The sequence below is a fragment of the Eubalaena glacialis genome, chromosome 4 (assembly GCF_028564815.1).
Source record: "Eubalaena glacialis isolate mEubGla1 chromosome 4, mEubGla1.1.hap2.+ XY, whole genome shotgun sequence".
NCBI classification, from domain to species: Eukaryota; Metazoa; Chordata; class Mammalia; order Artiodactyla; family Balaenidae; genus Eubalaena; species Eubalaena glacialis.
This window is the reverse complement of record NC_083719.1, coordinates 61,104,811-61,127,277: the sequence shown is the minus strand read 5'-3', so window position 1 is coordinate 61,127,277 and position 22,467 is coordinate 61,104,811. Positions and strand designations below refer to the sequence as shown.

At 41.6% G+C, this 22,467-nt stretch overlaps 1 protein-coding gene and 1 non-coding gene across 2 annotated transcripts in view; one reads left to right on the top strand and one right to left on the bottom strand.

The window, feature by feature from the left end:
• PDE8B (phosphodiesterase 8B) overlaps positions 1–22,467 on the bottom strand; it is a 286,597-nt gene that overhangs the window by 117,542 nt on the left and 146,588 nt on the right. The window contains exons 3-6 of the mRNA XM_061187930.1: positions 18,956–19,146; positions 15,619–15,678; positions 13,504–13,561; positions 3,287–3,375 (exon numbers count right to left, since the gene is read on the bottom strand). Of these exons, the coding sequence (XP_061043913.1) occupies positions 3,287–3,375; positions 13,504–13,561; positions 15,619–15,678; positions 18,956–19,146 (398 nt within the window). The remainder of the gene's footprint in view (positions 1–3,286; positions 3,376–13,503; positions 13,562–15,618; positions 15,679–18,955; positions 19,147–22,467) is intronic.
• Positions 1,655–1,761, top strand: LOC133091669 (U6 spliceosomal RNA). The gene has a single exon (XR_009700993.1). It is a non-coding gene; the product is annotated as a U6 spliceosomal RNA (small nuclear RNA).

Here is a 22,467-nt window from a genome sequence, read left to right as displayed (position 1 = left end):
GGACTTGCTACCCGCCAGCACTGCTCCTGGGCAGTGACGCAGCAGGGGCCGGTTACTTTAATCCATCACAGATCAGTTTCTACTTCCCTAACACAACGGGGCCGTCACTCGGAGCCCACGTGAGGATAAAGTGCTCTATAAACATCAGTTAATAATGAGAGATGTAGTGTTCCACGGAATACTAAGGTTTGCCCATCAGAAACTGATTCTTTCTAAAATGGAGGACTGCTACTGTCTTAAGATTTGGAGTAAAATAAACATGATGATTTGGGTGTAACCCCTAGGTAACAGATATCAGACTGCCTAATGATGAAACAATAGCTCGTACTTGATTAGTGTAAACTCATCAGCTTAAACTCTCAATAAATAGCCAAATCCTATCTGTATTTTGGTTAACGTAGTTCTTTTCATGATAAAGAAGCATAAGAACATAAGCAATAAATGGTCCTCAGTTAGCCCATACTTCCTTAGACATTCCCCCTTCCATGAGTTCTGTTCAATAAAGTAATTCAACACATGCACACAGAAATGTGATTTTGTTCTGTCTTTAAAAGTTATTCCTATATAATGGAATTTTAAAATTAGGTATGTTATGTTTGATCACATGATCTTTTTTTTCTTGGTTAAGTAAATATGGTTACCATACATGAAGACTGGACAGAAGCATCTGCCTTCAACATTCAACATCATCCTTGTAGTACAGACTGTCCTTGCAGAATGCTAGTAATGTCACGTACTTAGCTGCAGCTGGGGGTGGAATTGCAGGGAAAAGTATTATATAATTAGACTATAATTATTCTGGCATTGTATAACAAAGAGCCTCATTTTCCCCGTCTGCAGCAAGTGACAAAGTTGCCTGCCAACCTCTGGGGTGCAGGTAGATGTTTTAGACATCCTTGAATGCCCTAAGGAGCTGGGGAGACCATGGAGGGTCACACTGTCCACCCCCATCCTCTGGGCCCAGATATCATACACCCAGGGAGAGTCAAACCACACACACACACCCTACGCCTCCAAAAAACAGAAAAGAAGTTGGAGACAGTTGAGGTACAACCAGCCAAAAAGCATCAAAAGAAACTGACCATTTAGTCCTCCTCTGTCTTCTCCTGTGGAGAACTCTTGCCTTCCCTCCCCCTCTGCAGGGGCTGCTCTCGTGCTGGTTGCTTGGGACTGGGAAGAGAGGCTCCCAACCAGCCAAGCTGAAGCTGATGGGGAAGGTGAGGGGACTGGGGTTCTGGGCAAACCCACCTTCCTGGGACCGCTGCTGCCTGGGCGAGGTCCATTCACCAGCTTTACATTGATTTGTATTAAGAACCTGAGCCTTTTCAACGAGCCCAACGTTCCCAAATCATCACTGACAGGTGAGAAGTTATGGGACTTACAGAGTGTTGTGTACTTAGAACCTTGCCGAGTTCTAAACCTAATGAGTCCTTGAAAAGTTTTCAGTGCCCTGGCTCTAAGCAGATTTCATCAGCACGATAACTTGAAGCTCTTTCATTTAGCCCTGGTGCTGCCTGGGGATGTTTATTTCAAACGGCCAGACCTGCCTTCGCCACGCTCCCCATGGGCAAGGCACCTTCTGACCTCTTACATGTGCCATCACATTTAATACTGCCTAAGAAAACTCAGGTTGTCATTTAAAATAAAATGAGGAGTGCTTGCTTCAGCGGCACATATACTAAAATTGGAACCATACAGAGAAGATTAGCATGGCCCCTGTGCCAGGATGACATGCACATTTGTGAAGCGTTCCATATTTTTATAAAAAATGAGATACTAAAATAAATAAATAAATAAAATAAAATGAGGGAATTACCTATCAAAGCAATAAGGTGTCTGCTGTTCATTTTTGTTGTAGAAAACGCACAGTTGAAGAATTAAACCAAAATGAAATCTCTCTTTTCCTATTTATTGTGAAAACATCTAAAATAAAAGTACAAAGTCTTTTTACCCTCAATAAAAACAGAAGAGAGCCCCAGGAATAAAAACAATTAATGTACAATTAAAAATCATAAATTGCCTTAGTAAAGGCAATGCGGTTTTCTTACGAAATTCTATGAAGTTCTCTGCAGCTAATAAATATATGGATACAAAGAAACCAAGGGATTTAACTGACACTCAAAAATCTTTGGTAATCTTCCTTACCAAAGAATTTCCACTGGTTTGAGATTCTTTTTTTAATACTTTCCCACCTCAGAAGGGACTGTTTATCCCCACACTTAATTTCTTAGAGCTCTCTATCCACCAAACAGTTGACTTCCTGAGCAGGGTGAACCCCAGAAGAGCCTGCATCTGGGGGTTCATGCCAATCCATTTTTCTTCCAAGGGACAGAGGAGGGCCAAGAAAAGTTAAGTTTAGAAAGGTTTCTGTTCTCTTTGAATGCAAACTCAGTAATCAAGGTAAGAAGTATAACCGTTTCAATGAGATGCTATCCTACTTATTTTTCACTGAGCCTGAAAGCCTTGTGACCCCTCAGTGGGCCAGAGAGAGAAGCCAGGGCCCTTCTGGCATCCCATAGCCTGGAGCCACTTGAGACTGGTCTCCCAGGGGCCGCGGGCTACGAAGAGCCTCTTCTTTCCCCTGCTCTCTCTGCTGAAGGGGGGAAGGTTGAAGAAATCAGGGTCCTAAGAGTGTACTGGAGTAGAGCCTGAGCAAAACCAGACATGGGCTACAACTCTGATACTCCAAGACGTCCCAGAAGCAGAGCATCCTACCACCGAGATGCTGAGAGAATCTGTTCATCTCAGAAGTAAGCACCAGAGAGAAGCTCTTAAAGCACTAGACATGCGAAAAGAGACTTAAAATCAGTTTCTTGAAGATACTTCATGCATACTGAGGCCACAAGCAGGCCTCATGAAATTGCTATCATGGATACGTAGCAATTACCATAGTTAGCATAATAAATATTCCCACGGGTTTGCCCCATCTATAACAATCCAAGTAGGAATTTATAAATGTTGCAAGTACAAAGTAGAAAGTAATCCTCAAAGGCTATTCTTAATCTTGATCTAATTGTACAAAAGTTAAACAGTACTTTTCCTAGAGTATACTTTTAAAACTGCTGTAAATAGTGGAAAATATTGTCAACAGAAGAAACGCCTCTAATTTATTTCATTATACCAATGGGCTCCCAGTTTAGACTCTGCCATTTACCAGCTACGGTTACCTGTTCAACAGCTTCAGAATCCCTGGGATTCTGCTAAGAACCAGTGAACCTCAGCCTGAGGACAGACAAGCTTTGCTACAGAATGGTTAACCTTGTATTCATCCTATTTTGCTACATACCTTAACTTGAACTGTGAGCGAACTTCTCCATGTTCTATTTGAATCAGTTCATTATAGCAAGCAATTATGCTGCTATTCTCCATAAATCTCTGGAAAAAAAGCAAAGGTAATACATAAGACATATACAATTACTTCTTAAATAGTCAAAGAAGCTTAACAGTTTCTCCAACCTCAGGTAACTCTGTTATATAAGACAACTATAGGTAAGATGAGATGAAATAAAACAGTTGTCGAGGTGTTTGAAATGCTTGTTTAAATGTATAAGAAACGAGAGCAGATAACATTGCATAGTTATTTATAACAAAGGTGGGAAAAACATTATGAACACTCACAGGAAGACAAACACACAAGGGATAGAACACCTCCCCCAGCCTTGCTAATTACTGAAACACCTGTGCCTCTGTTGCACTAAGGAAAGTCTTCTAAAACCTGAGCCAGGACGTGTTCATGGCGTGCCACACTCCGAGTCTTTGCTTCCTTCCTCATCTTCTGAGTGCCTAACGCATCCTGCTCCTTCTCATGTCTCTCTCTCTCTCTCTCTCTCACACATACATACACACACACACACACACACACACACACACACACTCTTCCACACATCTAGCATGGATGACTTCTCGCTGTGGAATATTTGAGAAGCTCCCTGACTTTCCCTGTGCCTCTGGTCCCCACCAGCCCAGGAGGAAGCTGGGAAGGGCTAAGGACAGAGGGGGAACCATGAACACACACAGAGGGAAATACTTTCTATTTACGAAGCAGAGTTAAACATGGTGAGGTTCTGGTTCAGCTTCTGGACGGGTGGAGATGATGTGTCAGTCTGTAACTGAGCTCTGAGTGGTGTTAGTTGATGCTTCATGAAGTACAAAAAAGGATCTGTGATAAAATAAGTCTTTGAAAAGGTTGGGATAAACAGGTTCCTTTGTTTTAAAACGAAAACCTCAGAAGTAAACTTTTGTTGACTAAGTCTAATTTATTTGCCTTAGGCTTTTATTATGCCTCTGTGTCTATGTGTGTAGGTATATATTTTATATGCATATATTTATATATATATAAAATCATTCTATATTTTCACTTTCGTATTTACGTAGTAACTTTTTTTCTTTTTCTCCTGTTTTCCTTTATTTATTCTTTTAACATCTTTATTGGAGTATAATTGTTTTACAGTGTTGTGTTAGTTTCTGCTGTATAAAAAAGTGAATCAGCTATACGTATACATATATCCCCATATCCCCTCCCTGTAGCATCTCCCTACTACCCTCCCTATCCCACCCCTCTAGGTGGTCACAAAGCACCGAGCTGATCTCCCTGTGCTATGCAGCTGCTTCCCACTAGCTATCTATTTTACATTTGGAGTGTATATATGTCAATGCCACTCTCTCACTTCATCCCAGCTTACCCTTCTCCCTCCCCGTGTCCTCAAGTCCATTCTCTACATCTGTGTCTTTATTCCTGTCCTGCCCCTAGGTTTGTCAGAACCATTTTTTTTTTTTTTTAGATTCCATATATATGTGTTAGCATACGGTATTTGTTTTTCTCTTTCTGACTTACTTCACCCTGTATGACAGACTCTAGGTCCATCCACCTCACTACAAATGACTCAATTTCGTTTCTTTTTATGGCTGAGTAATATTCCATTGCATATATGTGCCACATCTTCTTTATCCATTCATCTGTGGATGGACACTTAGGTTGATTCCATGACGTGGCTGTTGTAAATAGAGATGCAATGAACAGTGTGGTACATGACTCCTTTTGAATTATGGTTTTCTCAGGGTATATGCCCACTAGTGGGGTTGCTGGATCATATGGTAGTTCTATTTTTAGTGTTTTAAGGAACCTCCATACTGTTCTCCATAGTGGCCATATCAATTTACATTCCTACCAACAGTGCAAGAGGGTTCCCTTTTCTCCACACCCTCTCCAGCATTTATTGTTTGTAGATTTTTTGATCATGGCCATTCTGACTGGTGTGAGGTGATACCTCATTATAGTTTTGATTTGCATTTCTCTAATGATTAGTGATGTTGAGCACCCTTTCATGTGTTTGTTGGCAATCTGTATATCTTCTTTGGAGAAACGTCTATTTAGGTCTTCTGCCCATTTTTGGATTGGGCTGTTTGTATTTTTGATATTGAGCTGCATGAGCTGCTTGTATATTTTGGAGATAAATCCTTTGTCAGTTGCTTTGTTTGCAAATATTTTCTCCCATTCTGAGGGTTGTCTTTTTGTCTTGTTTATAGTTTCCTTTGCTGTGCAAAAGCTTTTACGTTTCATTAGGTCCCATTTGTTTATTTTTGTTTTTATTTCCATTTCTCTAGGAGGTGGGTCAAAAAGGATCTTGCCGTGATTTATGTCATAGGGTGTTCTGCCTATGTTTTCCTCTAAGAGTTTTATAATGTCTGGCCTTACATTTAGGTCTTCAACCCATTACAAGTTTATTTTTGTGTATGGTGGTAGGGTGTGTTCTAATTTCATTCTTTTACATGTAGCTGTCCAGTTTTCCCAGCACCACTTATTGAAGAGGCTGTCTTTTCTCCATTGTATATTCTTGCCTCCTTTATCAAAGATAAGGTGACCATATATGTGTGGGTTTATCTCTGGGCTTTCTATCCTGTTCCATTGATCTATATTTCTTTTTTTGTGCCAGTACCGAACTCTCTTGTTTACTTTAGCTTTGCAACATAGTCTGAAGTCTAGGAGCCTGATTCCTCCAGCTCCGTTTTTCTTTCTCAAGATTGCTTCGGCTATTCGGGGTCTTTTGTGTTTCCATACAAATTGTGAACTTTTTTTTTCTAGTTCTGTGAAAAATGCCATTGGTAGTTTGATAGGGATTGCATTGAATCTGTAGATTGCTTTGGGTAGTATAGCCATTTTCACAATGTTGATTCTTCCAATCCAAGAACATGGTATATCTCTCCATCTGTTTTTATCATCTTTAATTTCTTTCATCAGTGTCTTATGGTTTTCTGCATACAGGCCTTTTGTCTCCTTAGGTAGGTTTATTCCTAGGTATTTTATTCTTTTTGTTGCAATGGTAAATGAGAGTGTTTCCTTAATTTCTCTTTCAGATTTTTCATCATTAGTGTATAGGAATGCAAGAGATTTCTGTGCATTAATTTTGTATTCTGCTACTTTACCAAATTCATTGATTAGCTCTAGTAGTTTTCTGGTAGCATCTTTAGGTTTCTCTATGTATAGTAAGTATCATGTCATCTGCAAACAGTGACAGTTTTACTTCTTCTTTTTTGATTTGGATTCCTTTTATTTCTTTTGCTTCTCTGATTGCTGTGGCTAAAACTTCCAAAACTATGTTGAATTTTGTCAACAGCTTTTTCTGCATCTATTGAGATTATCGTATGGTTTTTATCATTCAGTTTGTTAATACGGTGTATCACACTGATTGATTTGCGTATATTGAAGAATCCTTGCATTCCTGGTATAAACCCCACTTGATCATGGTGTATGATCCTTCTAATGTGCTGTTGGATTCTGTTTGCTAGTATTATGTTGAGGATTTTTGCATCTATGTTCATCAGTGATATTGGCCTGTAGTTTTCTTTTTTTGTGAACATCTTTCTCTGGTTTTGGTATCAGGGTGATGGCGGCCTCATGAAATGAGTTTGGGAGTGTTCCTCCCTCTGCTATATTTTGGAAGAGTTTGAGAAGGATAGGTGTTAGCTCTTCTCTAAATGTTTGATAGAATTCGCCTGTGAAGCCATCTGGTTCCGGGCTTTTGTTCGTTGGAAGATTTTTAATCACAGTGCTTGTGATTTTTAATTTCAGTGCTTGTGATTGGTCTGTTTATATTTTCTATTTCTTCCTGGTTCAGTCTCGGAAGGTTGTGCTTTTCTAAGAATTTGTCCATTGCTTCCAGGTTGTCCATTTTATTGTCATATAGTTGCTTGTAGTAATCTCTCATGGTCCTTTGTATTTCTGCAGTGTCAGTTGTTTCTTCTCCTTTTTCATTTCTAATTCTATTGATTTGAGTCTTCTCCCTTTTTTTCTTGATGAGTCTGGTTAATGGTTTATCAATTTTGTTTATCTTCTCAAAGAACCAGCTTTTACTTTTATTGATCTTTGCTATTGTTTCCTTCATTTCTTTTTCATTTATTTCTGATCTGATCTTTATGATTTCTTTCCTTCTGCTAACTTTGGGTTTTTTTTGTTCTTCTTTCTCCAGTTGCTTTAGGTGTAAGGTGAGGTTCTTTATTTGAGATGTTTCTTGTTTCTTAGGGTAGGATTGTATTGCTATAAACTTCCCTCTTAGGACTGCTTTTGCTGCATCCTGTAGGTGTTGGGTTGTCGTGTTTTCATTGTCATTTCTTTCTAGGTATTTTTTGATTTCCTCTTTGATTTCTTCAGTGATTTCTTGGGTATTTAGTAGTGTACTGTTTCACCTCCATGTGTTTGTATTTTTTACAGAGTTTTTCCTGTAATTGATACCTAGTCTCATAGCATTGTGGTCAGAAAAGATACTTGATATGACTTCAATTTTCTTAAATTTATCAAGGCTTGATTTGTGACCCAAGATATGATCTGTCCTGGAGAATGTTCCATGAGCACTTGAGAAGAAAGTGTATTCTGTTGTTTTTGGATGGACTGTCCTATAAATGTCATTAAGTCCACCTTGTTTAATGTGTCATGTAAAGCTTGTGTTTCCTTATTTATTTTCATTTTGGATGATCTGTCCATTGGTGAAAGTGGGGTGTTAAAGTCCCCTACTATTATTGTGTTACTGTCGATTTCCCCTTTGGCTGTTAGCATTTGCCTTATGTATTGAGGTGCTCCTATGTTGGGTGCATAAATATTTACAATTGTTATATTTTCTTCTTGGATTGATCCCTTAATCATTATGTAGTGTCCTTCTCTGTCTCTTGTAATAGTCTTTATTTTAAAGTCTATTTTGTCTGATATGAGAATTGCTACTCCAGCTTTCTTTTGATTTCCATTTGCATGGAATATCTTTTTCCATCCCCTCACTTTCAGTCTGTATGTGTACCTAGGTCTGAAGTGAGTCACTTGTAGACAGCATATGTTCAGGTCTTGTATTTGTATCCATTCAGACAGTGTGTGTCTTTTGGTTGGAGCATTTAATCTATTTACATGAAAGGTAGTTATCGATATGTATGTTCCTATTACCTTTTTCTTAATTGTTTGGGGTTTGTTATTGTAGGTCTTTTCCTTCTCCTGTGTTTCCTGCCTAGAGAAGTTCCTTTAGCATTTGTTGTAAAGCTGGTTTGGTGGTGCTGAATTCTCTTAGCTTTTGCTTGTCTGTAAACCTTTTAATTTCTCCATCAAATCTGAATGAGATCCTTGCTGGGTAGAGTAATCTTGGTTGTAGGTTTTTCCCTTTCATCACTTTAAATATGTCCTGCCACTCCCTTCTGGCTTGCAGAGTTTCTGCTGAAAGATCAGCTGTTAACCTTATGGGGATTCCATGTATGTTAATTGTTGCTTTTCCCTTGCTGCTTTTAATATTTTTTCTTTGTATTTAATTTTTGATAGTTTAATATGTGTCTTGGCATGTTTCTCCTTGGATTTATCCTGTATGGGACTCTCTGAGCTTCCTGGACTTTATTGACTGTTTCCTTACCAATATTAGGCAAGTTTTCAACTATAGTCTATTCAAATATTTTCTCAGTCCCTTTCTTTTTCTCTTCTTCTTCTGGGACCCGTATAATTCGAATGTTGGTGCGTTTAATGTTGTCCCAGAGGTCTCTGAGACTGTCCTCAATTCTTTTCATTCTTTTTTCTTTATTCTGCTCTGCAGTAGTTATTTCCACTATTTTATCTTCCAGTTCACTTATCCATTCTTCTGCGTCAGTTATTCTGCTATTGATTCCTTCTAGAGAATTTTTAATTTCATTTACTGTGTTGTTCATCGTTGTGTTTTTTTGCTCTGTAGTTCTTCTAGGTCCTTGTTAAAAGTTTCTTGTATTTTTTCCATTCTATTTTCAAGATTTTGGATTATCTTTACAATCATTACTCTGAATTCTTTCTCAGGTAGACTGCCTATTTCCTCTTCATTTGTTTGGTCTGGTGGGTTTTTACCTTGCTCCTTCATCTGCTGCGTATTTCTCTGTCTTCTCATTTTGCTTAACTTACTGTGTTTGGGGTCTCCTTTTCACAGGCTGCAGGTTTGTAGTTCCCATTTTTTTTGGTGTCTGCCCCCAGTGGGTAAGGTTGGTTCAGTGGCTTGTGTAGGCTTCCTGGTGGAAGGTACTGGTACCTGTGTTCTGGTGAATAAGGCTGGATCTTGTCTTTCTGGTGGGCAGGACCGCGTCTGGTGGTGTGTTTTGGGGTGTCTGTGAACATATTATGATTTTAGGCAGCATCTCTGCTAGTGGGTGGGGTTGTGTTCCTGTCTTGCTAGTTGTTTGGCATGGGGTGTTCAGCACTGGAGTTTGCTGGTCGTTGGGTGGAGCTGGGTCTTAGCGTTGAGACAGAGATCTCTGGGAGAGCTCTCGTCGACTGCTATTACGTGGGGCTGGGAGGTCTCTGGTGGTCCAATGTCCTGAACTCGGCTCTCCCACCTAAGAGGCTCAGGCCTGACAGGCAGCCGGAGCACCAAGACCCTTTTGGGAAGTCTGAGGTCTTCTGCCAGCGTTCAGTAGGTGTTCTGTAGGAGCTGTTCCACATGTAGATGTATTTTTGATTTATTTGTGGGGAGGAAGGTGATCTCCACGTCTTACTCCTCCGCCATCTTGAAGGTCCTACCGTAATTTTTTACAATTCTTATTTTTCTTTAGGTCTCCTAAGAACTTCCAGTGCGGTGAAGATCAGCCTTCTGTTAGGTGATGGTTTCTAAACACTGGAGCACTTTGTTTGCACATAAGTGGCACTCAGTAAGTGTTTTGTAGACTAACGGCAGTGGGAAAATATTTTGGGAATTTTCTAGACTATCATTAACCCCGAAATCTGAAATAAATTGAGTGAAGCAAGAACAGTGGTCTTCAAACTTCAACATGCTAAGAATAACCTGGGTGTTTGGTTAAAATGCAGCTTCCTGGGCCCCACTTCCAGAAACATAGGCAGGTGTCTTTAGTACAGGATTTCTCCATATGCTTGGGTGCGATGCTGCTGACATGCACTGTACCTTCTCAGGGGCAAGAGGAGGAGAATCAGAGTCTTCACTGATTTTCCACACTTACTCGACCACAGAAGCCTTTTGTCATGGACACCTATTAAAAGCTTTGGGACGCTAGCGTTCCATGGAACACTTTGGGAAACATGATTTTGGTGGACCCGGCATGAAGTTGGGAGTTAAACACCAAGTATTTGCATCTTGACCTACTACGAGTATGAGCTCTGCAAGGTAGTCACTTTGAGCCTGTTTCCTCCTCTGCAAAAATGGAGAAAATACCAAACCTCTCATCTGTAGATGAGGATCAAGTCAGCCACCTAGAATGGAGCCCGACAAATAATAAACCTTGGTTCTCCACTTCTTCCTCCACACAACGTCTCTCCAGGGAGGAGCTGTGTCTGATTGCCGTATCCCCGACACGCCTAACACACCACCTTGCACAGAGTAAGTGCTCCATAAAGACTTGCTGAATGAACTTGTAAACATCATTCCAAATAGAAAAGGGGTACACAAAGGCTCATACAAAAACAAGCTGCAATCGCCCTTTGCTAAGATGCTCTTTCTAAAAAATCAGAGTGGGCTGAGCAGCAATGCAGTCGGCCACTCACGCACAGCTATAGCGGCTTCAAGAGGAGTTGCTCTGGGATATTTGATGGTACAATGTGTTCCTGGATCCCCACTCAGGGACCCATCGACTGAGGCACTGGCCAATTAGCTAGTAACACAGAGCCGAGTTTCAGCAGATGATTTAATACAATCACAACAACTCAGAGATGGGAAACAACTTCACAGAAGGCAAGAAGAATAGCTGGCATGTTTGGAAGGGTGTTTGGGTAGAAAGTTGCCAGAGACAAGATTTTGCCCAAAAAAAGGAGACCAGCCACCTGGAGAGCAGTCTCAGCTGATTTTGTGCCATTGTAACTCAGGAGGGAAAGCCTGTTAGGTGTGGCGTGCTTCTCTTGGAAAGAGCCCCAACTCCTTGGGGGTACCCTGACCTGGCTGGCAAATGGCCTTGATCAGACCCAGCACTAAAGACTACCAGGTGGCCCCTGACAGGTACTGTTTTTCATGCTTCCACAAAGGGCTTTACTCACCATGGCTGCCTGCAAAAAGCAGCATCATATCAAGACAGAGAAACGAAACCCTCCAGAGCAGCACAGACAGGTTACAAAAAAGAATAAAAAGGAACAATGGTACTTTCCCTCCTAAATTTACTTGATAGGGTTTGCACCCAAACAGGGCAGATGTCTCTCCTAAGCTTTTCTGTGAGTAGACGTGCAATCTTAGCCCCCCAGACAACACGCTACCACTCCTAATGACACCAATCTCCACACCAGTTGGTCAGAGGCAGGATCGGTGAACTAAAAGCTGAATTCCAAAAGGGCACTCAACAGCACCTATGGCGACGGGGGCTCATGGCCGTAACCCACGGCATGTCGTGCCTGCCCCAGCCCCCCCACAGGTCACACGGAGAACCTCCATGCTCACATTCTGAGAGGCCCTGCCTCAGATGTGAAGGACAGCCTTGGGCTGAGGTGCATGGGTGGTCAACGTTACACGGAAGATTTATGAAAACTGAGTAATTTTAAGTCATTTCTCAGAAAATGAGTAAGTAAAGACGTCCCAGCCACACGACCTCTTGGATGATTTTCCTTTTGCAACTCTCCATTCCGAAACTCAGAAGCATCGTCTCATTAAGATGTGGCAGCATGCCAGAATGGCGTCTGGAACCGAGTGCCAGCCTCTGAGAGATGCGATGACGGACAGGAGAGAAGAGTTAAGGGAGTGAGTGATACTGCTGACCGGAAACATTCATTTCTATCACACTTGTGAACCGCAGCACTGCTGCTTCTCCACGGAAGCACACCAAAGCACAAAACAAGTGCAGCCCATGGGTAATTTCTGCTTCTCTGTGACTGACAATAAACAAGGGATTTTTTTGAACCCAGAGTAGCCAACCACCATTGCTTAAAGCACCCAAAGGAATTTTCATAATTCACAAGGCACTGGCAGTCTCCTATTTTTGAAGGAAAAGGATGCATCACACCATCTATTTGAGATTCAGATTACTTCTACCAAAAGACCTTGAGATACCAGGTAAACCTAGTTATTTAGGTTGTTGGTAAGTCTCCTTAATCAATCTTAATCTTCTAGTTGAGTATCAGTGTCATTCATGTAGTTGTCAAAGAACTTTTCTTTGCTGATGTTTTTGGTTTAAACCAGGAGTTCACAAGATGCCACAAGTCACTTGATTGAGTTTAAATTACCCGCAAAAGTTGCCCAAGTCAACTGTGACCTCTACCTTATTTTTTCCAAAGGGTAATCTTTTATTTTTTTAATAGAAGAAATATATGCTTGTTATTAAAAAAATTCAAGCATATAAAGTGAGGTCCTCCACAATTTCTCTGTAAGGGTTTGTAATATTTTAATATTATGAAATACATTTCCTTTAAACAGTCATGTTTTGATTATCTTTCTCCACCCCTTTTCTTCTCTCTTTCAAATCCATCATGTTGTTTTCTGTTTGCATACACACAGCCTCACCTCCAACCAAACCTTCAGACTGCCCTTACCCTGAGATACTGGGTAAGCCTAGTTATTTAGTTTGTTAAGTTTCCTGGGAGTAATCAGTCTTCATCCTCAAGTTGAATATCAGTGTTATTCATGTAGTTGTCACTCAGAATTTTTCTTTGCTGACATTTACGGCTTCAACGAGGAGTTCCCAAGATGCTGTTGCTGTCATGGGCCTGTCCCCAGGGTGTAAGCTGTGGCTGGGCCCTTGACAAACACAGAGCCCTGGGTGCCGATCTGGTGGACTAACTATACATAATCACACACATACACACTGACTGACTGGACTGATTTAAATGAGATTACTTTGGGACTAGAGAATTTCGACCTGATATAAGAAGACAGGTTTTTACACCATTACATATCTGTAGCTAAGATATATGAAGTTATGAGAGAAAAAGGAAAAAAGCCTGACCAGCAGGTGCTCGTCACCATCCCATGAGAACAACTGCTTCCTTTCCCTCACAGTTCTGGGGCTGAAAGCCTATAACAGTATGCTTAGCTGTTTGGCTAAGGTTAGGTGTCTGTATCTGAGGGAGGTGCTAGTTCATCTTTTACATACCCGGTTGAAGCCTGCATGCAGAAGAGGAAGGACCGAGGCCTCTTCATAGTCGCCGGATCTGTAGCAAAGCAGAAAATTTGGTCACTCAGCAGATACAAACCGGGATTCCTCACACTGAAACTCGGAGAGAGCAAGGCAAGCAGGGAGATGGCTCTGAGAGTGGCTTCCTGCCCAGCACATGCCCGCAGGGTGCACCTGCCTTGTAAGAACCCAGACTCCCATGTCCGCCTTCAGGTGCAGAAAGAACACAAACAGTAGAAGGAACTCCAGCAGTGTGCGTGAAAGGTGCACACGACAGGCCCTCTCCAACTCTGGGTTCCTTGGGAGTTGGAGCAAATGTACCGGAGCAGTCCCATAAAGGGACAAGGTAGGTGCAATGCTCATCCCAGAGACCACTGTCCTCTTTGAGATCCCCAAACCTTCTGGAAGCACGACTCCCACCCCAAGACTTAGGTGGGTCCAACTCTCAGGAAGACAACTGGCATTAGAGGCTGCAGCACCCCAGAGCCAATGGGAAAGAAGTGTCCTCAGGAAAGCCAAGTTAGAAGGGAAGAAGACAGAAATTGATTGCTGGCACTCATCTCATGGGAGGTTTCCGACACTGAGCCTGCAGTTGGGTCTCAGAACTTCAGTTTGAATACAAGGAGGGGGTGGGGGTCAGCTGGTCATGAAGTCATGCTGTAGCTCTGCTGCCACCTTTATGAGAAACGGTGTCCCCAAGACAGCGAGCAAGTAGCATGGCGTACATACCTTAGGAAACAGGGAAGAAAAATGGGACAATGGCGACTGGGTGGAGAAGCAGAAAGAGAACAGGAAGAGAAATCCCAGTGCTATTTGTGGCAGTACCTGTGCCATTTTCCCAACAGGGAAAAGCTCTCCTCCCTACCCCCTTTCCTCCTTAGGAACTCAAGGTTCTACCCTCTCTGAACAATAGATCAGGAGGGGCACAAAAAGGGCTCCAAAGGTATTAATAATGTTCTATTTCATAAGCTGGGTGGCACAAGCAGCATTAATTTTATTATTAACTTCCTCTATAAATGAAATACTTTAAAAATAGGGGGGAAAAAGTGAAAAATAATAACAAGACACAGCAAGCCATTACTTGTCAAGGACAAGTACACATGAATAAGAAAAAAATGAATGTTTTGTCTTGGGCCCATGAAATCAGCCAGGATTGGGGAAATGCTGTGTGGCTTGGTACCCTTCTGGTACCCATGTCAAGACTCTAAGACCCTGTTAAGAGCTCACATCCCCAGAAGATAAAATATAAGCAAGAGGGCTGAAGAAGGCTAGTCTCACATCTCGGTTCCCCTCACTCTTTCTCACTGAGATCCCATCCCCCACCAAGATGGCAAGGTGGTAAGAAACCAATGGGACAGTTTCTTCACTTTCCTGGGCCAAGAGCCTGTGGTAGGTGTCAAAGTGAAGAGACACAGCTACTATCAAGAGACTCAAGGAGTAGCAGGTGAGGAGAAGTCTTTGGTTAGGGCAAGACTTGGAAGCCAGGATTTCCCACTGTTCCAATATGGCTTTGGAATGGATATTTCAAATCTCCCCTGGGCGTGGCCTGCCTGAGGGAGGCTGAAACTCTGAGTTGCTGGCCTGTCAGCTCCTTCAGGGCAGAATCTGTGCCAATCACCACAGTGGGGCCATCCTGCTGTCCTGCTTCTAGCCACATAACAGTCCCAACATAAACTGCACAATCCTTTTCTTGCGGTGGCTTTAGCACCTGCTCTCATGCTATAATTTGTTTCTTCTTAAGTGAAAAAAATAAGCATTCTCCTATCTCTTTTCTTCAAAGAAAAAAGATAAGCTGGAACAATGTTCTTTCCGGACCTCCTCCTCCCCAGATTCTCTACTCATTTCCAGCATATAATGAGTAATCATTTTTTCTTGAAGTGTGTGAGTATGTGCTGACAGAAATTAGATAGGATAAAGAGAAAAATCTAAATATTTCTAGAAACTTGCAAAACAAAGAAAATCCCAAGTAAGATCTAAGGTTGCTGCTGTGAGGCCAAAGACCTCCCTCTTGCTTTGCCAGCTCAAAGGCTGAATTACAACAGACCAACAGGAGGAAGAGTAGTACTCCCAGCTGGGAATGGGAGGTGAGCTTACGCTTGTGAAACCACCGCAAGAATCACCGTGTGCTCCGAGGGATTCGTGGCCCGGATCGACCTGCAAGGAAAAAGCTCCAAGTCAAACCAGGTGATTAGGCCTTGTTCCGTTAACAGAATACAGGACTTCTTCACAGTGAAAATGGCACAAAATCAAATGTCCCTCTAAAGAAAAAGTCTGAAAACACATGGAAAACAACAAAAAAAGATGTCCTTGTGGATTAGGACAATCTCTTTCTTTTACTGGAAAAAAAAAAAAAAAAAATTTTTTTTTAAACTCCCAGGCAATTCTCCAGTAGGTCAGACCTGCCAATTTTCCACTTCAAAAACTGGCAAATTCCACTTAACTTCCATGTTTTCTGATTGAAATTCCACTCTGCAAGAAAATTGGCAGTCCTACAATTCTCTAGTTATCAATTTGTACTTGGGGAGCTAACTGGGATGGATCTTTTTTTTCTTTTAAAATAGTAGATAGTTCAGAAAGTTGACCTTAGAAGAAGGATTGCTGGCAGATGGATGTACACGTGCAGGTTAAGGTCTTTTAAAAATTTCACAAACAGCCATCTCAATTTTTCAGTTGTACTGTTATTTGTGCTCAAATACTTTAAACAACTGAGTCATCAACTAGGGCTGAGAAATGGTCAATACAGTAACTGTCACTATAATGATATTTGTTGTACCATGACCGCCTGTCTATAATTTGTTTATTCCCTAGGAATTTAACAGGGTTAAAATATGTAAGGATATAGAATTTGGAGGTCCATGAGTCTTCCCAGAAAATGTGCTATGCTGCAGCTCAGATTCTGGATTATTCTGGTCAGGGGTCATGAGTTGGATGAACTCTTAATAAAGGGCCACATGCTTGAGTCTTAGTACAAATAACCATGCTTGTTTCCATCCATCTCCTTGGTCTGACCTCTCTTTATTTCGAGATCCTTCAGAAGGGAACCAACACCTCTAAGAACAGAAGGCTGAGGAATTTGTAAAACAACCTGTATTTGTTTCTTTCTAGCTACTGGCATTTCTGCCCCTCTCCATTTTAAGGTGTATGCATTACATACATACAGGGACAGCCAGTTCATACTGCTTCATCCTCTTTGACTAAATTTCCTCACCTTTCTCTAAAAATGTACCTTCCCCATGTCTTATTCCTTGAGACCTCACTCTATGTGAGTAGAAGGCTCAAGAAAAGACCAGCTGCTGTCTTCCTGGGAAATGAAGGTTCCCCTTGTGGATAAATGGTATTTGAACGAGCTCCTTTGGAGAGACGCCTGAACTCACTATGGGCAGCAGGGGTAATGCCAGCCCAGACTACGTCCCAGTCAGCCACCCTACCCCCTACCACGTCCTGGTAACATGAAGCTACACTTATCTCCTACTTAGGAGCCTACTGAAATCTCAGCAGAAATACCAGGTGCACCTAATGAAAAAAAATGTACAGCGTTTCAGAGGTGCGCTCTCATCTCTAGGGAGATGCTAAACACCTCTCACCTTCCTTCAGCCTCTTCCACCCCCAGGAGGTGTCATGGGTCCACTGCTGGGTTGCATTCTAAGGGGTGGGGCTTAGGCAAGAGAAAATACGTTATGAACATAAATGGGCTGGAGCTCACACTTGCTTAGCTTCTTTTGAGATTGGCTTCTGTGTTTTAGATCCCTTCCTGCTGCTGACCTCTTCACTCTCATTCCTCCAAAGGAACTGGTGTGGCCAGAGAGACCTGGACCTCTTCCTGGTTGAGAGGACTAAGGGGGAGCTGGGCACAGGTGAGGCCAGGGTCCAAGGAAGCATGCTAAGCTAAGGTCCAGTCCAGCTCAAAAACCAGAGATCTTGGGCCACAGATGACAATGAAGAAGGCACATCTGCTGGGAAGGCGTCCCCACTCATCTTAGGGAAGATGTGCTGGCAGTCCAGCATTCAGGAATCTCACCATCCTCAGCGTGACTGGTAACAGTCAGTAAACGCACCAGCAGATATATAACCTGGCTTCTGAACTGCACTGATGTCCCACTGTTTTTCTGTGCAGCTAAGACAAAAGTTCACTCATCAGGAAACAAAACTACATTTCTTTATATTCAAGGAAGATTACAAAGCTTACCTGCTAACTGGGGCCTTTGCCTGAATTAAAAGAATTCTTCCTATTCATTTCTTCCTTTTACATCTGAAGGCTGTCTTAAATCATTCTACATATGCACAAAGGATTGTGCTATTTCTACTACAAAATCATGTAAGAAGAGTAAGTGGAGACCAAGAAAAAGTAGACCTGCTTAATTATAAGAGACCCAATTCTAGCCTGAAAATCATTTTATACACACACATGCACACATACACATGCACATATATATATACATATACATGTATATATTTCTTAACACTAAAAATACCCAAATATTTTGTGACACATTTTAGTATTATATACTTAAATAGGCAAATGTTTCTATGCAGGAAGATAGGATTATTTGGGACCAGTAAGACATTTTAAAATAGGTTCCTTAAGAAAGTTTCTTCTTTGGGAAACTGAAAATGGTCCAAGAATAGCAAGGTGATGCCGTGACAAGAAACTTCTCTAAACGCACTAATTTCTTGTCAGGGTACCAAAGGGTCTAAGGAACCATTTCCCTACCTTTCATTTCACTTGCTAACATTCAAGACAATTCCAGCTCCATATGTAGTTGGAGTCTGTCCTGGTCTAGCATTTAATTAGTGACCTCTTCCCCGTCCAGCTTCAAAGCATTCCACTTGTGCTAAATGGATCAGTTCATCCAGAGCTAACTCTGATGACTGCATTTGTTTATGAACAGGCAAGCATTTCCTCCCCAGAGCGCAAGCATTTCTGTAAACAAGCAGGGGGTTTGGATCCCTGGAAGATTTTCTGCTGCTGCAAAGTAGCTGCCTTCCCTCCACGACTGCTGTAGAATCCACCCATCTGTGTCAGGCAGAGAAAAATGGTCTATTTCACACATTTCTGATGTTCATTTTGGGACAGAATAATTAAGATTAAAATATCTGGTTTAAATCCAAACCCTATCTCTGTAATAAGAACTGTGTGAATTTCAATTTTTCTTTTTGGTGAAACATGAGCAATACTCAAGGGGAAAAAACACCCTGAAGTTTTCAGTGGAGCCTAGCTCACACCTCTAAATTCATTGGAACTCAAATGTGGAGAAATAGAAAAGGCCATAGGAGGAGCTATAGCCTTCACCACAGAAATCTGTATATACTACTTAGAAACATCAACACATATTTTAGAAATATTTGGGCTAGAACTAAAGACATCTGTAAATGAATTTCATTTTAAGCTGTTAAGTGGACATTTACTAACATATTAACATATCTAAGGTACCTGCACACTGCTTCTGCATCAAAGTTTCGAGTATGTCTGTGGTCGATCACAATAATCTCATGATGTTTATCTAGAAAGCATTCCAGGGCTGACTCCGGAGTCCGAGCAATATTACATCTGTAACCGGCTCTGTCACAGGCCCACCAGAATCCATCACTCTGACTGTCTTCCTTTGAAAAGATCAGCAAAACCTGGAACACAAAGAAAAGAGAATCTTGACAGTAATCATCATCCTTAGAGAATATTAAAAGCGGGCCTACAAGATACTGGTTTAAAATGCAGCCTCTGGAGAGAAGCTACCTGGGTTCAAATTCCAGCCGGTCCACTGATTCTAGGGTGTCTTTGAACAGGGTAGTTCATCTCTTCAGCCTACAGCTTCTCCAACATCAGATGTGGTAAGAACAGTGCCATGTAAGCTAGCTATGAGGCCTGAGTGAGCACAGAATACATGGTCCATCGCTCTGCTGGTGGTTGTTACCCGTTTGTAATTTCCTAACTGGCTTCGTTTTTAAATAGACTGAGCACTGAAATGAAAACAGGCTAATCAACACAAGTTAGACTATGATTCACATATACACATATTTGGGGCCAGGGCAGCTGGTGTTCCTCTCAAGGTACCTGGCCACCTCTCTAAACTTAGCACTTAAATCCTTATCCAGACACAGAAGGGATGGGAACTCAAAACCATCTCAAAAACTAATTCCAACACCTAGCGCTTGCCAAATCTAGAAAGAACAATCATGAAATGTGAAGCTATTGGAGCTAAGGTGAGGAAACGTGCCTCTTTTTTCTTCATTGAAAAGTGAAGCCTTCTCCCTGGAAAGAAGGTAGCCGTACTTCCCACCATGTTGCCCTCTTCATTCCCTGGACTCTGGGACCCAGATTCCCTGGTGGCCAGAAAGCCAGAGATGGCGATACCACCACCTGAACTTGTTCATTTATTTGTTTATGGTCTATCTTCCCCACTAGAATTGAGCTCCAGGACAGCAAGAACCTGCCTGTCTTGTTCCTGCTGTGACCCCCTGCCGGTCAGCACTTACTATCTGAGTGAAAGGATAACTACGTGCAGGGTTTCTGCAAAATGTAAGAGGGTTTTTACTGTCAATTGGAATAAAACTACGTCACAGCAATAGGTCTAATAAGAAATACATATAATAATCTCAAGATATTGATAAAGCATTTAATATTCTTCACCATCCACTTCTGGTTTAAACAATTAGGAACAGAAGGGAAGTTTCTGGTCCTTTAAGCCCATAGCCAATACCATTCTTCATGATGAAATTCTGAATGTGTTTCATTTAAAGTCAGAAACAAGACAAATTGTCCAATAATTACCACTACATTTTTAAAATGCTTAATTAATTGACAATATATAGAAAAATAGAAACAACAGTGAAATTACCCTCATATACCCATCACCCGGCTTCAGCAATAACCGACTCCTGGCCAATCTGGCTTCAATTCTATCCCTAGCCACTTTCCAACTCTTGTATCAGCTTGCAGCAAATCCCACATATTTCATCCATATGCATCTATTAAAGATAAAGACTCTTTTCTAAAAAAAAAAAAAAAGAAAACCACAACACCATTTCATACCTAAACCTCTCCAATAATTCCTTACTGTTAAACATCTGAATGTATTATAAATGTCATTTGTTCTACACTGTTTGAATCATTTTCTGTTTTCTCAAATGCCATATTTCCAGAAGATAAATAATATTTTTCAGTATGATTTTGACATTTACTTCTTAGCACATGGCTTGAAATCACATGCCGGTAACACATGAGGCAGCCACACTTATTAACGGCTCACTCTGGGCAAGGGTCTGTCACTCCTCAGGTCAGTCTATCCCCCAAAACCTCAGCTACAGAGCTACTTCTAGGAAGAAACGGGAGGTGGCTCTTCCAAGAGAAGTGAGGGGCTCAGCCTTGTGGATCTTGATAGTGAAAAGAAAGCCTTCAAACAGAACTGTTAACAATGGAGCTACAATGAAAAAAATCAGGTAGAATAAACTGGCTTGTACAAAAAGTCACTAGCCCTTTACTTGATGTAGCTGTGGTATTAGCATGAGAAACTCAGTAAGCAAAGCCTAGAAGTCAGAAAAGGTGACAGAACTTCTTATCTCATCTGTCTGGCTGAACTATGATTGCTAAGCAAGAATCTCAACACTTTATATTTCCTTTATACCATTTATGCCTCAATATTTGACGAATGCAATAAGAACTTAACTGTATTCCCATATTGGACACTGCTACAGTTATTAATCTCATATGTCTTAGATGTCCTTAAAAGACAGGAGTGTTCCACTTTTGGAAAAATAATGTCATTATTCAAGTATTTCCTGAGCACCTGCTATGTGTCAGCACCTACTATGTGCCTACTATGTGCACCTACTATGTACCTACTATGTTTTTAATTGCTTGGAGTATGCTGATGAACAAAATAAAGACCTCTTGCATTGTAGGGGTAAAGAAACAAACAACAGGCGTGATAAATAAGCAAATGATATGGAATGTTAAAAGTGGTAAGTGCTAGGTAAAGACAGTAGGGTCGAGTAAGAGGGATCCATAGTGGGTGCTGGGACCAGTATTAAGTAAGGTGGTTAGGGTAAGCCTCACCGAGAAAGTGACATGTACGCAAATGCCTGAAGGAAATGAAAAAGTCAAGTTGATAACTGAAGAAAAAGCATTCCACAAAGAGGGAACAGATCCACTGGTTCCTATAGTGGGACTCATGCCTGATGTGTTCAAGGAACTCAAGAAAGCCAGTGTGACAGAGAGGAGGGTGAGCTGGTGGGAGAGGAAGTGGAGGTCACAGCAGAGGGCTCGATCTTGGTAATGCCTGGTTTAGGAACTTACACCGGATTTCACTTGGAAACTTAAAAACCAATTCAAAGTGGGGAGTTGTATTAATTATGCCTCGTTAATTTTGATATTTCTGATGCTTTGACGTCTGGAGCCTTGCTGACCCTGGAGAGATGCCCCAGAGGGACAGCCAATTCTCCAACCCCTAGAGAAAGCAAACGACGTGCCTAGGAACGCACTTTTCATATGCAAACCAATCCAGTCCGTACTCCTACCACCTCTATCACTCGCTAACCCTCTGGACCACTATCTACCTGCCCTAATCACTCCAGCGCCAGGCACCAGACAACTAGGGACAGCCCTTCGGCCCAACACTCCTCTGGAATGATTCAAACTAGCTAAACCTGTCTACCCTGCTTTCCCTGCCTCACCACTTCCCACAGAAACCACAATCAAGGCTCTGGCCCACATTTTCCCCTTTAGGCTCCCTGCCTCCAATCAACCTTAGTGCTTCCCTCTGTGGTCCTGCACGGCCCACCCCTCCTCTCGGAAACTGTAACAAACTACCTTTCAATGACAGTCTCTCCTAATCTGTTGTCCTCCCCCTACCTGAATAAAAATTAAAATCTACATATTGAAACAAGAGTATTTATATTACAAGAGTACTCACTAGAAAATCTCTCTAGGTAGTATTCAAAATTTTTTCC